This window comes from Glycine max, chromosome 6, assembly GCF_000004515.6.
Source record: "Glycine max cultivar Williams 82 chromosome 6, Glycine_max_v4.0, whole genome shotgun sequence".
In the NCBI taxonomy this organism is placed as follows: domain Eukaryota; kingdom Viridiplantae; phylum Streptophyta; class Magnoliopsida; order Fabales; family Fabaceae; genus Glycine; species Glycine max.
The window spans coordinates 14467368-14485554 of NC_038242.2; the positions used below are offsets into that span (position 1 = coordinate 14467368).

The 18187-nt window shown below is 34.9% G+C and overlaps 2 protein-coding genes across 2 annotated transcripts in view; one reads left to right on the top strand and one right to left on the bottom strand.

The window, feature by feature from the left end:
• The window catches only part of LOC100806705 (telomere length regulation protein TEL2 homolog), a 9197-nt gene extending 358 nt beyond the window's left edge, over positions 1–8839 (bottom strand). The window contains exons 1-12 of the mRNA XM_006581823.4: positions 8616–8839; positions 8457–8485; positions 8272–8365; positions 7953–8124; positions 7605–7790; positions 7329–7486; positions 5238–5514; positions 3771–3979; positions 3308–3406; positions 1720–2249; positions 761–1527; positions 330–533 (exon numbers count right to left, since the gene is read on the bottom strand). Coding sequence (XP_006581886.2) covers positions 330–533; positions 761–1527; positions 1720–2249; positions 3308–3406; positions 3771–3979; positions 5238–5514; positions 7329–7486; positions 7605–7790; positions 7953–8124; positions 8272–8365; positions 8457–8485; positions 8616–8778 — 2888 coding nt within the window. The 5' untranslated portion in view covers positions 8779–8839. The remainder of the gene's footprint in view (positions 1–329; positions 534–760; positions 1528–1719; positions 2250–3307; positions 3407–3770; positions 3980–5237; positions 5515–7328; positions 7487–7604; positions 7791–7952; positions 8125–8271; positions 8366–8456; positions 8486–8615) is intronic.
• Positions 8840–12695: 3856 nt separating this feature from the next.
• LOC100784961 (elongator complex protein 3) lies at positions 12696–17880 on the top strand. The gene is made up of 9 exons (XM_003526929.5): positions 12696–13295; positions 14185–14254; positions 14358–14530; positions 14890–15064; positions 15453–15619; positions 15743–15962; positions 16097–16201; positions 16881–17033; positions 17528–17880. The coding sequence occupies exons 1-9, from the start codon at positions 12826–12828 to the stop codon at positions 17687–17689; spliced, it is 1695 nt and encodes a 564-aa protein (XP_003526977.1). The 5' UTR covers positions 12696–12825; the 3' UTR covers positions 17690–17880.
• The last annotated feature ends 307 nt before the right edge of the window (positions 17881–18187 follow it).

Genomic DNA, 18187 nt, shown 5'->3' on the forward strand with positions numbered 1-18187 from the left:
AAAGCTCTACAACAGAATAAAAAAGGCCAATAGTAAAAATTTCTAGGATAATAACAAGCTATCTGGGTTAATATTTTAAAGGCATATACATTGTCATGAATCATTAAAATAAATATGAAAATAGAAGTGCACAATGAGACCAAGTGATGTACCATGACATACGTTTAAGTAACTGTAACTATATTTGTAACCTTATCACCATTAAATAACTCTAGACCAATGTATAGAAATCTAAACCTTTTTGTAAAGCAGAGATATTTGAAAAGGTTGTAAGAAAAGGGAGACAAAACAAGGATTCTAAACCTCTTTGAAGCTTCAAATTTCTTTTGCTTACCGTATAGCATTCTTTATCTGTGTCTGACTCGGCTATGTCAAGTGCCCATGTGCGAATCCATTCAAGGCCAGTCGAAATTTCAGCATTTCCTTCGAGTAAGGTGGATGAAATGTAAGTAGGATGAAGGGCAACCAATACACATGCAGCTGCAAAAAGCACGGCTCTTCTCACATATGCTTCCTGGTGATGGCATACCTCCCTGCATGAGTTAAAAAGCAAAGTGACAAGTTTTCCTGTATTAGCAGTTAGCACACTAGCAAAAACAACAAAGCACCAACAGGAAATATAAACATATACAACCAATAGGACACCAAATTATCAATTCCATTAGCACACACACTTTGAGGGGGTGATTAAGATTTTAGATTATGTCAATCCTCATAGGGTTTGCAATTAAATAGACAACTAATGTCTTATAACTAGTACCTGGATCTTAACATATTTAGGAGGGAAGGAGCCAGCATAGAAGCTTCTGGATGCATGGCTACAGATTTCATACAGACCCCAAGCATATAAATGAGTTTCCCCAAGACAATAAAATCTCTTCCAAGCAAGTCAACACCTTGCCTTTTTTTATCATATCCCTCCATGGCAGGAAGCATGAATGCAGCAGCATACATGGGTAACTTATTATGAGAATACTCCATCTGGTTTTGTTGTGTGGGAGATTGTAGGCTCCACCGGCGTGTTTTCCCTTTCTTGACCTGATTAGGTTTTGGGGGAAGTTCCCTCTCATAGCTATTTGACCAATTCCTAAAAGAGCCAGTACCTGAGATCTCTTTCCAGGAACCAGCTCCAGGAGTTCCTGTGCTGCTAGGTAGGAACCAAGGTCGGGTATCTGAAACAACTGAAATAAGGGAACTAATCTGATGTTTGGGTTTCATAATTTTTGATTCCGCAAGCTCCTGAGCTGCTTCTGTCATGACATCTAGTATCATAATGCGCTGACTGATATCTACATTAGGTGAATACAAAAGGTTGTTTAGTGACTCAAGTGATTCAAATGGGCAGGTAACTACTAAGGCAACTAATGATCTTTGTCTTTTGTCTTCAGTTGATTCTTCTGCACCTTCTAAAGCTATATCAGAGCACCGAACCTGAACAAGAGTTCTGGTCATATCCCTTGCTGCATGTTTTAGTTCATCGGGGGATGCTCTTATGAGCTTTTCAGCTACATCAATAGCCCTTTCCACCTGCAGAAATTTCAGCAAAATAGCAGGATAGCTCAGTCTAAAGTCTAAACCAATAATATAATACTTGGTAATTGCAGTAATTGTTGAAACACTTAATTCATAACCAATTAATTTTTTTCTCAAAAAACATTAAGCATAGACATGGCAGTTGATCAAAACAAAACTAAAGTGTTTTGAGAGAAAATTACAAACCCCATCGGCATCATTGGATTTTCTAAGAGCTGCAACTACATCAGCCAACTGTGAAATTTTTCTTTTCAAATCTGAGTCATCATCTGACAAATCATATGGCCGTAAAGATGAATCACTTGAAGAATATGAATTCTCACTAGCACCATCGTCAGCATCCTCATCGCTATCGTCTGATTCAAGATTCAGTGATGCTGGATCAATAATCTCATCTGGATCAAGCGCATTAAAGTCCAATAACTTCTTTTTACCCTTTAAACAAATACTTTTCTCTTTATTGGAAGGGGAATCAGAGTCCTTCTCCGGACATGACACAGTAGATATTTTTGTCCCCTCAACACCTTTTCCTCCACAATTTGAGGCAGCCAGATTCCCTTTCTTGGGGATAGTGAATCCAAATTCCCAATCAATTGTCTCCCCACTGCAGCTATCATCAAGGTACAGAGGATTCTTTGGATCAATAATTTTAGACAATGCCAAAGCAACACAGCTAGCCATTTTTCGAACTAAATGATTAGGACTCTCCAGCCTACCTGAAACAATTACACAGAATTGAAAGTCAACAACTCATTCTGCAAGTAGGAACGACAACCCATTTTTAATCAGATTTACAAGACTAATGAGTGGGTGTTAGAGTATATGCACATAAACAGTAGCTTCTGAGCTGAGTTTATTTTCATCCAGCTGTCATTCTTTAATTAACTTCTGTCAGTTATACTTAGTTGTTGATGATCAGAATTAGGATTTTATTTTGTAAAAATTACCATTGAGATTTAATAATATAAAAAATCATTTTCAGTTTTAAGCTCTCTCTATTTTCTCTCTGCTCTCTCACTTTCTCTTTCTACTTTCCTATATTTTCTCGCACTTTCTATTCATAATTGATAGTTGAGATCGCTCTGAGTAGGAGGGGGATGGAGATCGAAATGGACCCTCAGAAAAGGAATTCATCAAAGCAGTGACATTTTTAATGCAAATTATTCTATCTTGTTTCACAATACAAAATATTCTTGATGAATATATAACACAATGATGAAAATCCAGTAACATGCCTTGTTAGCAAATATGAAAACGTTTTAAGTGATATTTTAAACTATTGATTGTTAAACTGAAAAGGTTGAATCATATAGGAAAACAATCCTGGCAAGTGAATACATTTGTTAAATTCTTATTGGAATTTATTCATGCATACTAGACTACTAGTACCACTTGAATACAGGAGAAAAATCCTTAATTTCTTAAACAGCAAAAAATTGCTAATTGGGTGGTAGCAGGGAAATGAAGGTTTGGGAATGCTGACATATAAACCCTACAATCATTCCAGATCATATGCTTTAAAAAACAACCTAAATTTGATAATTTGACTTGACTGGAAACAGGATCACAGAATAAAACTGGAAGTTCAAGTGGAACCATTCCCTATCCGGAATACATAAATTGTTTCCAGATGTAACACATCCATTGGGTAGGGCCAGTTATTTAAAGTATTCTGAAGGATTAAGGGTAGGCATCATGCAATAGTTCCACCCACATAATCCATCCTTCCATCCTTATTATCAAGACACCCAACAATTTAGTTAATGATAATTACAGCTAACTCCTTGAAGAATAAAGTGCATGGCATTCTTCATCCCATCCAATTCCTCCTTATACATTGTCTCTAGAGAAAGGCCTAGTGCAGCAGATATATCTGAGATAAGTATAGGAAAAATAAATAAATAAATCACAATAATAAAGATGGCATCAGATCTGGTGAATGCTCAGAGGAGGAAAGTGCATGAGATTGTTATAATTATAATGCAGCAATTTACATCAAATAGGGTGTGAGTCTTGACACGACAGTAAGGTGTCTTGTGACTTGAAGATCATGGGCTGTAGTAGGGGAAATAGCCTTTCCACTTACACGGGTAAAGGCTACACTTGCCCTCCCCCAAACCCCACAATGAAGGTAACTTCATGCACTAAGCCACCATTTTTTAAATTCACATCCAGAAGCTATGTACTCTATTCCACATGTTTTTCACTCAGTATATTAGTACAATTAAAAAGGATACAAGCTTGTTGCTCAATAGGTGCTGTTTGCACAAATTCTTTCTTAGACCATACTGCAAGCAGATGTTGGACAGTATTCAAAAGCTCAGGGCGATTATGTCCTAATAATGAGGTACCAGGTGGGCATTCATGCACAGCAAATTGAAGGATCCATTTCAGGCAGCTAATAGGGAATACTTTCCATAGCAGGAATTTGTCAACAAACATAGACCTGAGTCGCCATGGAACATAGCAAAACAAAGGGGCATAAGCATATATAAAGTAATAGTAATACTGGAATTTCATTACAATTTCTATATAAAAAAATTAAAATAAAAGAGGGCAAAAGTGCTTATGATGGTGATGGTGTAACACCCCAATATTTATCTTCTATTATATTATGTAAACAAGTAGTGAAAATGTGTTTTATATAATTATTTTAATAAATATTTTGGTGTAAAGCGTGTCATAGAAAGTGCATGCCTATATAAACCATGTTGTGTGCACATAGTAGTCAACAATGGGAAATAGTAGCTTGACGGAGGTTTAACCCCCAAGTGTGACAAAAAATCATCGTGTAGTGGTTTTGCGTAGCAGCCACAATTGGACCTGGAAAAAGGTGGTTTCATGTTCGTAGCAGACATGACTATTTTCTAGTGCAAAAACCTCTTTTCTGGCCCTAAAGTGGTGTCATTTTGGTGCTGCTGTTTTTTTTGGGGGTGGGGGGGGGGGGGGAATCTTGAGATTTTGTCCCCCCTTTTAATCAAAACAGAACCAGAAACCCTATTTCCCACTGTAACTTAAATTGCACAAACACTGAACCCCCACTCTTCTCTCCAATGAAGGCACACCTTTCTCCAGCAACAATGCGGCATTGCATTATTTCTGGCCATTTTCAGTAAACTCATCTGTTGAGGTTGTGCAGCCCTGTTCTGACCTGTACAGACATCTCAGTATGAAACAGATCTTTTGCCTCTGTTATAACCTCTGCTCTCTTATTCTTCTGAATTCTACTCTACCCTATATTTTATTTTATTTTTCTAATTGGGTTTTGTCTTCCTACTTGAAGCACAGTAACGACTTCATCCACTCAATCACAGGGATCTACACCAACCACTGCCTCCATCTCTGCATCAGCCTCTTTCTTCTACACTGCATGTGCATTTAGTTGTCAAATTTTGACTTTTGATCATTAATTATGAATGTCTTTAACTTTTTTTTTTCAGCACACACACACATGTATAATGTGTATCTTAAAACTTCAAAACAGTGGTCATCCCACAACCCGCTACAGAATTTTTGGAGTCAGCCACTCCGCACTGCTATTTGGAATTGACTACTGTGTTGTGTGCATCATAGCGCAAAGACGTAATGTCAATAATAACCAACAATGTGGGTAGCTGCAATTTTTATTTCTTTCAAATCAAATAGAGCATTATCTTTAGATCATCCCAGAACAGACGCAAAAATAAGCTAATATTTTCACTCACCTGACAGAAGCCTGAAGCTTAAAAATTCGATGGAATAATAACCACAACACCCAATACGCTTGAACATCATTTGCTTCTTGAGCAGCTAACTTATGCAAAACCAGCTCAGAGATTCTTTCCATGGTATAAGGATCACTGAAGGATTCCATTATTTTCAACCAAAATACCATCTCTGGTTTTGATTCAAACAGTTCCTTAGTCACTGAATCATTATTTGATGATAAGAGGCTGTTGACAAGCCTAAGAACTTCCGGTATTAATTCACTAGTTAGGAGATCTACAAGAAAAGAGATTGTATCAGGAAACAATTTTGATCACACTAAACAGATAGTCCAGACAAAAATCAATTATAATTCACAACACTAATGGCATAGAATTAGAGTCATAACTGCAGGTCACCAACTTCATTATCCCATTATGCAATTTTAGTAGTCTTATTGTATTTTCCATTATACCATAAGAGTTATAAGACAGTTAATTCAACATAATGGTTCCAGTTTCTCAAACCATGGTTCATAATCCCCAAATCACAGTGGGGAGTGGCCAACCCTAAAAATGCTATAGCAAGAAGACCGCTATACCAATGGTTAAAAATACAAAATAATCAACTTATACTATACAAATATAAATGCCCAAAAAATAAAAATACCCAAAATGACATATTCATAATTAATAATCAAACCTTATTGTATAAAGGTGTTGGGAGGAAAAAGAACAGAACCATGAAGTGTGAAGAAAGAACTAACACACAAAAAAAAAAAAAAAACTGTGAGCTAAGGTCCTCAATCTGAACAGAGACCAAAGCATAAAAGAACAGAGATGTATAAACAGGAACCTAAACACTGCCATAGAGCAGTGAGTCTGTTGAAGAACGTCAGGGTTGCTGAAAATAACAATGATGCAGTGATTTTGTTGCTGGAAACGAAACAGAGTTCACATTCATTCATTCATTGAAACAAGGTCAAACCTCCAATATGTTTTTTGTCAGAACAGAAACCCCATATATTTCTGATGTAAAACAATGACAAATCATGAAAATACCCAAAATAATGGGTTTGATAACTCAGAAAACAGGGGGTAAAGGGACTTAATCACTGCAACTAGATAGAACCCACGACTGCCGTAATTTTCCAACAACTGCAACTGAAAGCAATCCACAGTAGAAACCTTGCAATGGCTTGAGGCTGTGACGTACTGCTCCATCAGAAAACAGTATTTTTACATCTAAGAAATAGTACATCTCTATTCAAATGGAGAAGACCTAAATACATCAAAACAATGAGATACCTAAATCCACGCATTAGCAATTTGGTAAGATATCTAATCTTAAATAGGACACAAACAAAATTAATATATTCTGCTTTCAAAATCCCAGCATCCAATCAGTGTCAAATTACTCATCAAAGATTACAATTGGGGGCTTGGGACTGTATGAGACAAGAGAGTTTTACTTGGGTTACATTTAAGTCAGGACACTACTCACATGTTGGTTTTCAGGCTCTTGGCCAACCGGCATCACGTTATGCCCAAGGAACCTAGATACAACCTCTCGGCAGTATCTTTACTATATAGGTGAGGAATCAAGATGTCAAACAGTTTAATAGGAGGCTACAAGCTTGCAGTAGTCCATAACCACATGTCACTGCACTTACAACAATGCATTTCAAATCTTTACAACCTTGGTATTGATGTCAACTTCACATTCATAATTGATTCACTAGCTTCTTTTCAGTTGTGTCAAACAACCCATGGACAAATGTTGCAAATAAGAAACTAAATAACATGCCTTCTGCAAACTACAACCCATGTGGCACTTATTATCTTCTGAAAGCTATAACCTTTATAACAAGTGACAACATGCCTTTTCTCCACAAAATGGTACGGCAATTGCAACGTATTGTGGCTCTGAAGTTGTTATTTATTTATAAGGAAAAAAGGAGACTGGATTAACAGAAGACAAATATTGATTTGGAGAAAATGTGATCTATTTCACAAAGGATAGTTAATGCAAAGCAATTTAACGATGCTAGCTAAAATATGTAGTTTTAAAAAAAAAAACTAAACTGTTCCAGTGTCAGAATTTCTAGTTACCAGCTGAGCCACGGCGACAAATGCGAGAAAACATTTCCCCTACAAATAACAGTGCACCATTTTTGTCCATTTCATCCATGTCTACATTGTCTAGCAAAATCATCTCTCTTTCTTCTGCCAGGGAGAGTAGTTGGACAACAATCTGCTTGAAGAACACACTGAATACTCTCGGTGAAAACAATACATGAGTGTTTACAAAGGAACTCAGAACCATGATGATATTCAATCAACGGAGCCCATAAACTATCTAAATGAAGAAAGGAAAAAGGAGGATACTGTGATGACAATGAAGTCGTGGAGTTCATCCTTGCTTTGTCAGGAATAGATGCAACAACCTGTGCCACCCTAGATACATCCATCTTGATCTGTACATCTGTAACTCTTTCCAATTTAGAAGAACCACCAAACTCTCTTGCCAGCTGGAGCACCCCATTATTTTCAAGCAAGCACAGTACAAGCAATCTGTAATAAATGCTAGAATCAGAATAAGTTCTTCCCAAGATTAAATTAAATCGGTTTCTTACTTGACTTACTTCACACCAAATTAAGCACAAGCAAGTCGATAACTTTTAAGTCTACTAAAGAAACTGCATTCAAGACATTGCGCAATATGAACATCCATACCTTTCGGAATTAGAGAGGACGGCATTAACATCAAGACCATCACTCGCACTCAGCTGAAGAAAAGGAACCAAAATCTGCAGAACCTCAGTGACCAATCCACGAACAAAGAAAACATCATAAATGTACTTCTGCGCCATAAAGGGAAAACAACCCAACCAGTTCGAGGCAACATCTGCAGGAAGTGCCACATTACATGAAAAAACAGGAAAAGCAAAACGCTAATATTTTTTTATGAGCAAATGTTAGTTTGTTAGTTTTGTTAGATATGCAACATAAAGATAAAGATAAAAAAAAAAATATAACCTCGTAATAATATTACCAAGTAATAAAAACCTAGCCAGTGTAGGAAAAGCAGCTCCTCGATAAAACGCACGCCACCAAGCATGTCGTTTTTCTGCAGAAGGAACTTCGACCTGAAAAACGGCAAAAGAAGAAACATAAAATCACGAAGGTGCAATTACAACGGTGTATTACTTACGATACAAAAAACGACTACAAACAAACCTGGTCTCGGTAACTCTGGTCAATGCTATCTGCCACGTTGGATACAAAATCAAAATCAAAATCAAAATCTTCTTTGGAACAAGTAAAATAGCACATGGTCGTTCCTAGTAAAGAAAAAGGTGAAGAATTTGATTGAAATTAGGGCAAAAGTGAACGAACCTGATAGGAGTGAAGAGTCAAAGGGGAAAAGAAGGGTGACTAAGGAATGAAGCGCGCGAATGACTTGATCGACGTGCTTCGCATTCTTTATAGCCGAAACCACTTCGACAACCTTGGTAACTACTTCGCCTTCCAATTCTCTCTTCTCTAAACCCTCCTCCATCGGCGCCACTCTGCTGCCTTCCGCCGCGAGTTTGCACGCAGCTACTGCCACTTCCGAGATGACTCGACTCGCTTTAAAACTTTGAGGACCGTCGAAACGGCGTCGTTTAATGAGCTAAATGTTACCTTTTGTCTTTATGTTTTAATGTTTTTTCATTTTTGTTAATTAAGTTTTAAAAATCTCATTTTAATCTAAAAAAATATGTCTCCACACCCTTAGGGTAAAACATAAGTAATATATCCCATCACACCATAATTTTTTAATTAAATTAAATGATAAATAATTTAAAAAAGAAAACAAAACAAGAATCAAGAAACAATCAAAATAATCACATGTTTTATTTTCACGTTCACCAAGACTCACATTTCGTTGTGATATTACACCACTCACGTTCCGTTGTGACATCACATTGATGGTTCTATTCTCCAACACATCTTGTCTTCATCACTCCCTCACACCAATGTTATTGTGGCATCGCACCCACAATTTTATTCACGCACCCTCTTATTTTTACGATTCTTTCACTTCGATATTGTTGCATTCTTTTACTTCGATATTGTTGCAGCATTGCACCTTCCATTGTTGTCTAGCCTCACACATCAATATTGCATTCATTACAAGGTTGAACAATATTTTCACCTTGTATTTTGTTGTGTTGCTTCTTTATTCGTTTATTTTCTTATTCCGTTGTTGTTGGTGTATGTTCTATTGTACATGGTTTCTATTATCACGCAGAGGGAGAATTTTGATTGTTTCCTAATTCTTACTTTGTTTCCTTTTTAAAAATTATTATTATTTTCTTTAATTAAAGAATTAATGTGTGATGTGACACATTGTAATTGATTACTTGTGTAAAACATTTTATATTGACGGTGCACATGCATTTTTCTCTTTAATCTTTTTGTTTTTTAATATTTTTATTTTTATCCTCTTTACCTGAAATGTTAATTATGTTCTGTTTTGGTTAATTATGTTTTTCAAATGGTTTCACGTTGACATTTTAAGTTTTTTTTAATGGTATATCATTTTAGCCCATCAAATTTACAAAATGATACCTTTTTGTCCTATCAGTTACACATGATGTTAGGGTTTAGTAAATATAATTAAGGATATTCTACCAAAATTGTCACAAAATGTTTTTTCTTAGATGTTTAGAGAATAACTTCAAGAAATACTTTCCCAAACAAATGTTGTGGATGAATGTGAAATTCACATATTTTGCTTGGAAAGGTAGTGTCTTATCTAGGATAAAAAAAAATATTAAAAAGATTGAATATGCTTCAAAATAACAGTAGTTGATTAGGTTTGTTTTTGTGTTGAATGTGTTTATTGATTTCAAAATTTTTTAACACCACTAATTAACTTATGTGCAAGGATGAGAAAATGGAGACTCAGTCCATATTATTGTGGGTTATAATTTCTTAAGTCTAACCCAATCTTATGTCTGACCGTCAAACCTATTTGGACTAATGTAAAAATGAATAGAAAATTTAAAAAAATCATTCTATTTAAATAAATAAAAAACTCCAACGACAAGATTATTATTTTACGCCACTACTAGACATAAGCTATGAGAAACCTTTTCTTTTGCTTTGTTATTATAATACACTAATACTTTTTTCTTCATATTCATGACAAAAAAAATCTTCTTACAAACATTTTATCACAATTTTAAACTTATAAATTTTTTATTATCAATTGATATTGGTCAATTTTTTTACAACCAACCCAAATGCACTTGGATCCACATTACTATTCCAATTTCCAACAACTTAAAATAAAACCACAATAGAGGGGATAATAAAAATATTAATTAATATTTATTAAGTTATTGTGTTTTATTTAATATTTATTATATTATATATTATTAATCGGTCCAGCCCATGGCTCATCAGGACAACCGGTTTGAGTCCATTTAGCCTGTTGGGCTATATGAGCCAAGTCAAAAAAGCTTATTTTTATTTGAGTTATCTTTTTTGAAACCCAACCTAATCCTAATTGCGAGTTGGACCATCACCCTAGATTCATTTTGCAAGCTCTAGTTATGGGTATTGCATAGGTGTGTGCATGAAAAATATGCTCCAACTTCAAAAATATTTTTCATTTGCACACTACACATAAGTTAATTAGGTAATGCTAAAAAAACTTGAAAACATTAAATGCATTACAACATCCAACTAGAAACAATTTTGATAAAATGTTCACAATTATTATTTAAAATGTCGTCATTTCAATTAACATAACCATCATTCCAATTAGTGTTAATTAGCACATCATACTTTTTCCTTAACGTAATCAATGTTTCAGTAAAAAAATGAACAAAATAATTTTTTTGAAAAACATAAAGAACCAAAGTTAGACCTTTAAAACTTAATAGACCAAAATAGAAAAACATAAAAATATAAAGGAGTGAAAGTGACATTTGACCAATTGTAAAATATAAATCTAAATAAAAAATACATCAAAATGTATTTTAGTGTTTTATGTTTACAATTATATTCAAATTAGTTTGTTGTTTTTTAAAAGTTTAATTTAGACCTTTTAAAGTGAGTTAAAATGATATTTTTAAAATAATAATAATTTTTTATTTTTGGAACATCATTTTGAACCTTTTGTTGATTGATTGAGACATGAAAATTGTCTCATAGATTCACGTAGATGACAATTATAAAATATTAAAAAAAATCATAAATCAATAAAAAAGGGTTCATGTTCCAAAATAAAAAATTAATTATTATTTTAGAAGGATGATTTTGATTCACTCAAAAAATGATTAAATTGAAGTTTTAAAAAATGATAGATGAATCGTTTCTAACGAGGACTCACTTAAAAATATAAATGACTAAATTTAATTGTTTAAACATTGGTTTGGTTGCACATTAAGATAAGGAAGCACGGGTGGAAGAACACATAATTGAATGGATATTGGGATATGTGTGTGGTTTGGTAGGACAGAAGAGGGAAGACGTGTGGAGAAAAAAATGCTACTGTTCATTTCTTCACTAAACATAGTGAATAAGCGCAAAATTGGGGTGCATATTGCAGACCCTTACTAGAGACTAGAGAGCCCGTAAAGGCACAGGTTTTGTGCCTTCCTTTTTTCAATGTTTTCTACTTTTTTTTACAATATAATAATATATTTTGATTCATTTTTTTTTACTTTTAAACTAATTTTAATTTAAATATTTATCTATTATTTTTTATTGATCTTTAACCAAATAACCTCACTTTCACTTTATTTCTTACCTACTTTTTTTCTATTATTTTTTTTATTCTCAATCAAACACACTTTAAAAGATAAAAAATCAAATTAAATATAATAAAAAAATAAAGACTAAATATCATTTTAGCCAAAGTTAATAAATTTGTTTTCTTATTTAAGTCATAAACTTAAATATATTTTTGTTTTTTATATTTAAATTAATGTTACACAACATTTATAAATTTATGAATTAAGTTGATTATTTAAAAATGTGAAGATTTGTTTACAAATACATAATTCAACCACTAAATATTTTATATACCGGTATGATTGACAATTTATAAGATAAGATGACAAGAATATTTTTAAGTATTAAAATTTAATTTAACAACATTAAGGCCCGTTCATTTGCATAGAAAAATGATAGAAAATAAAAGAAAGTAACTCCATATGAGACTCATATTTTAAATCAAAACTTTATCATATTTCACTTTTATTTTTTTATTTTCACTTTACTGGACCAACCTAAATGAGATGAAATACTAATAAAAAACCTAATTATTATTTTTGGAAAAAAATATTAGAAACACTGGGGCACACTTTCATTGAAGACAATTATTAAATTAACGTATAAAATAAGATAATTATTAAATTTACAAGAGAAAATCTGAAGAAAATAAATTACGATAAATTAACATTTTATTGAGAGTAGTAACACAAGTCACAACACATTCCACATGCAATGTCAATTTCCAGTTGAAAGAGAAGGTTTTGCGAAAGTGTATTCTTTCTTGCGTTGCTAAAACCTTGCAACTGTACTTCCGTTTGGCTTTTTCTCCGTGTCTATGGCGGCGGTAGCGGTGGCAGAGGTTGGGAAGGCCCCACGGCCGGGCCAGGGCGGTTACGAAGCGCACGGCCTGAGCGAGGAGGAGGCTCGTGTACGCGCCATCGCGGAGATCGTGAGTTCCATGGTGGACCTCTCCCACAAAGGCCAGAACGTGGACCTGAACGCGCTCAAGTCCGCGGCGTGCCGCAAGTACCGGCTCTCACGCGCGCCGAAGCTCGTGGAGATGATCGCGGCGCTCCCCGACGCCGAGCGCGAGACGCTCCTCCCCAAGCTCCGCGCCAAGCCCGTCCGCACCGCCTCCGGAATCGCCGTCGTCGCCGTCATGTCGAAGCCGCACCGGTGCCCACACATCGCCACCACCGGGAACATCTGCGTCTACTGCCCCGGGGGACCTGACTCCGACTTCGAGTACAGTACCCAGTCTTACACCGGTTATGAACCAACCAGCATGCGTGCAGTTCGTGCGAGGTAGGGTTTATGTTAGTTTTGTCTTTTGTGTTAGGGTAAACGAAACTGTTTTTAAGAGTGAATAGTTGAGTCAAATTAATCCCTATATTCTGTTGATTTTTGTAGAATGTATTGTTTTAGGATTTTGTTGTGAATCCTAAATGTTGTCTTTTGCGTTAGGGTTACTAATTAGGCTTGAGGTTCGTAATTCGTAAATTGCTGATTGTGTGTTTCGTTCGGTAAATTGGTTGTTACTTGCGTGTTTCGTCGTGAAGAATAGTTGATAGAAATCAGAATGCACGTTTGGAGACAGCAGACGTGGTTTTTGTAGTTAAGTTAGGTCGTGACTCGTGAGTGTGGATTTCGTTGCTCAAATAATTAGTAAGTGACCTGTATATTATTTTGACCAACAGTATACACATTTAGGGGTGTCAGACATGAATTTTATCAGTCAATTGGATTTTTGTTGTGAAAACTAATTTGGCCATGCTTAAGTGGCATTAAACCTATTTTTCATGTCATTAGGGATTAATTTGACTATTTACTAAGATATTAATTACAATAAGTACCAACTTAGTGTGACATGATTGACAAATAACTTTTCCTTAAAGCATGTGGTCAAGGGTTCCATCTTTAGGTTCCTGTGTATCAAAAAACATCTAACAGGAAAGGTTGGCCACTTAAATGAATCCTATTACTTTAAGAGATTAGTCTTTGGCTCTCCGCTTGGGATGTCCTGGATTTAACAAAAAAAATTACAATAAGTGATGATTATGCTAGTAGGTTTGTAAACTAGTGACCACATCACTGTTAGTCTTGTTTTATTTCATGTACAAACATTCTTTGAAGGATTTACATTGTGCCTTGTGCTATTTTTTTATGAATGATATGATTGTGTAACTGGATTTAGGTATAATCCATATGTCCAAGCGAGGTGCAGGATAGATCAGCTTAAGCGTTTGGGTCATAGTGTAGACAAGGTTTGGAGCTCATTTTACATCTCTTGAATATTCCAATCCAAGTGCATGAAATAAGAGTAGATTTACTGTGTAAAGTACTTATAATTATGGTTGTTATTTTCAGGTTGAATTTATCTTAATGGGCGGTACCTTCATGTCACTTCCGGCTGATTACCGTGATTACTTTATAAGAAATCTTCATGATGCTTTGTCTGGACACACATCTGCCAATGTGGAAGAGGCAGTGGCTTACTCTGAGCATGGGGCAACCAAGTGTATTGGCATGACAATTGAAACGTAAGTTGCTGTTTAGGTATATACATTTGCAATATTTGTGAAAGTTTGGAGCCTTGGTCTGCTGGTCATGTACAGTTATGTGTCTTTTTCTTTTTTGGTTAATAAAAATAATTCATGGTAGATCAACAGCTTTTTCTAGTGATTAAAACAATATACTTTATATAATGTAAAAAATTATAACTCAGACATAGATTGGTTTAGTTATGGAATCTATTGGGTGTTTCTGCATTTTTTGGTTTGAGCTTATCTATAATTAATTGATTTAGTGAAAACGTTCTGGGAAATTTACATGGCAATAGTGTGGTGTAACACATCTATGATGAGCTTTTATCAAATTCTGCACTTTTTAAATTTAACAGGAGGCCAGATTATTGTCTTGGGCCTCACTTGCGCCAAATGCTTTCTTATGGTTGTACACGATTGGAGATTGGAGTCCAAAGCACCTATGAAGATGTTGCTCGAGACACAAATAGAGGACACACTGTTGCTGCTGTAGCTGATTGTTTTTGCCTGGCTAAAGATGCTGGTTTCAAGGTTTTTTACTCTTAATCTCAATCTGCACACTCAGTAGAAAACAGAACTTTGTCCTGATCAACCATTATCCTATGTGTCCCTCCTGCTGCATTTTTTGGATAAAAATTTATTTATACATATTCCTGCACATATATTTTCAATGAACTTTTTGTCATGTTTACTGTCTCATCGTATAGATTAGAACTGTTGCAAGCTTTAGATAGATTTATCAGTATATAAGCCAACTTTTTGTATGTTTAAATGTATTGCTCGTAATATTTTACATTTCTCTAGTTTTATTTCCTTTAGAATATGGACTAGGTTAGTAATGTCCCATCTCATGAATGTTATCCCACTTGCTCTTTCTTTTCATTTAGTTTATGCTTATTATTTTGGGCTTTTGCTTTAGGTTGTTGCTCATATGATGCCTGATCTTCCAAATGTTGGTGTTGAAAGGGACATGGAAAGTTTCCGGGAGTTTTTTGAGAGTCCCTTGTTTAGAGCAGATGGGCTTAAAATATATCCTACACTTGTAATTCGTGGAACTGGGCTTTATGAGCTCTGGAAAACTGGCAGGTATATATCAATTTTTTTTAATATTGGACTGCTTTTTCCTCAAACTTCTCAATTTTCATCTTAGTATTTATTAGTTTTTTTAAATGGTCTGTAGAAAGTAAAAAAACATTAATATAATTGTAGGTATAGAAACTATCCACCAGAGCAACTTGTGGACATTATAGCAAGGATCCTTGCAATGGTACCCCCATGGACACGTGTTTATAGAGTTCAGCGGGATATTCCCATGCCTCTGGTTACCTCTGGGGTTGAGAAAGGAAATCTGCGGGAGCTGGCATTAGCTCGAATGGAAGACCTGGGATTGAAATGTCGTGATGTTCGGACCAGAGAAGCTGGAATCCAGGTTATTATATATAACTGGTTCTGTTTGGAAAATTTCTGTAGCAAAGATTGCAAATGATTTGAAATTCTGCTGACACAATTTGTTCACTAGATACCTTTTTGGGACACCAACAAACATTTTGTATTTCTCTGCAGGATATTCACCACCAAATTAAGCCAGAAGAGGTGGAGCTTGTTCGGCGTGATTATATGGCAAATCAGGGTTGGGAAACATTTCTATCATATGAAGATACACGGCAGGTAATTTGATCTTTCTTTCCTTTTTCTCTATTACTAGTGCCTATTCCCATGTTTACTCAATCACATTCTCCAAAATTTTCCAGCTTCTACAGTAGTCTTTTTTTTTTATAGAAAAAATGAGTGATGTAGGACAGCATTCAAGAGTGTTCCTCTTGGCAGGACACTTGTAAGATAAACAAACCAGGATTGTTCCTGTACTCTCTTGATAAAAACTAAGTTGCTCTGCTAGGGTACTGTGCCCCTCCTACTCAGAGGTTTCAAATGCTCTCAGAACAAAGGAAATGCCAATTATGCTAAAGTGTAAATTACATTAGCCACCTAAAGGAGATTTATAACCCAAATACAATAAAAGGCATAGATAAAATCTAATTAGATTCATAATCTTAATAAATATAAATTACTTTAAACTAAACATCTTATCGAAGATAAAATCCCCAAAAATAAGGAAAGATATCTATATCTTAAACAACAAATTTACCTATTCATCTCCAAAATCCATATATAAAAAATAAAATAAATAATCCTAATTAAAAATTGTGACTTGTAAATGTAGTTCATAACTGGCCTTGTTCCTCTTGCTCATATTTTTCCTTCTTTAATTGTAAATCAAGAGGGACGTGTCTCAACCTGTTGCTCAAACACAGCAATGACCTTGTCTGAACTCTCTGCTTGTAAACAGGATATCCTTGTTGGTTTGTTGCGGCTGCGAAAATGTGGCCGCAACACAACTTGTCCAGAGCTTATGGGGAAGTGTTCTATTGTTCGTGAACTCCATGTTTATGGAACTGCTGTACCAGTTCATGGACGGGATGCTGACAAGCTACAACACCAGGTAATACTGAGTCAGTTTGTTTAAACTTATTTATTGAAATAAATGCTTATTTTAATAAAATAAGAAAATTTCTGTTTTTTTAGTGTGTTTGTCTCAACTGCTTCTACTTATAAAAAACAGTTTTTTGTTTATTTTAAGAAGCAAATCTTATTTGCTTATTAAAAAAGCACTTGTATAAAAAACACTTCTTTTAAAGTTGTTTTTTTAAGTTTAAACAAACTCACTCGTTGTCTTGCTAATATGGAAATGGCATGGAACATGAATAGAAGTTTTCAAATGATTTCATTGGATTAAATCACTAAACAGTCTGATTAAATTCGTTGCCTTTTTTTTTTGGATTCTGTAAGCTGCCAAGTTTGTGTATATAAAATTCTTTGGACATGTATAATAACCGAGAAAAAAATGCATGCTGATATTCATACTGTGGCCTTCTTAATAACATGTCCTTCGTCTATTCTACTTGACCTGCTTTGGACCAAAATTACTGTTAACAGGGTTATGGCACACTTTTAATGGAGGAGGCAGAGCGCATTGCTTGCAGAGAACACAGATCAACAAAAATAGCTGTAATTTCAGGGGTTGGCACACGCCATTATTACAGGAAACTGGGATATGAGCTTGAAGGACCTTACATGGTGAAATATCTAGTGAAATAACATACTAGATATTTCTTATGTAATTTTGTAGCATTAGTTAATTAAATGTTGTATATGTCAATCACAACATTCGTTTGTGCTGAAGATCCCTAACGCCCCCTCCCCCAACGCTCTCGGCTAGATTGATTTTCATAATTATCTAGCTTTATTTTGAGATTTAGTAGATATATTTTTGGCAGGTTCCTCTTAAAGTTGCATCATCGATTGCACTCATATGTTTGACTTGCATTCACTTTCTTACACGTTGCCCGTATGAGTTATGCGAGTTTGTCAATATTGAAATGTTTCCACGTGCTATCAATTCATCTCTCTTTGGGTGAATGAACAAGGCTCAATAGTTTTGTTTTTTAAATAGTCTAAGACTCAAATAGTTTAATAACGAGGAGGCTGTATATATTTTCGTTAGAGGGAAAATAATTTGTATCCTCTCAAGCAGCTCCCCAACCCCCTTTTGCCAAAAAAGTTAACCATTTTAACTTATATTTACCAATCTCAATG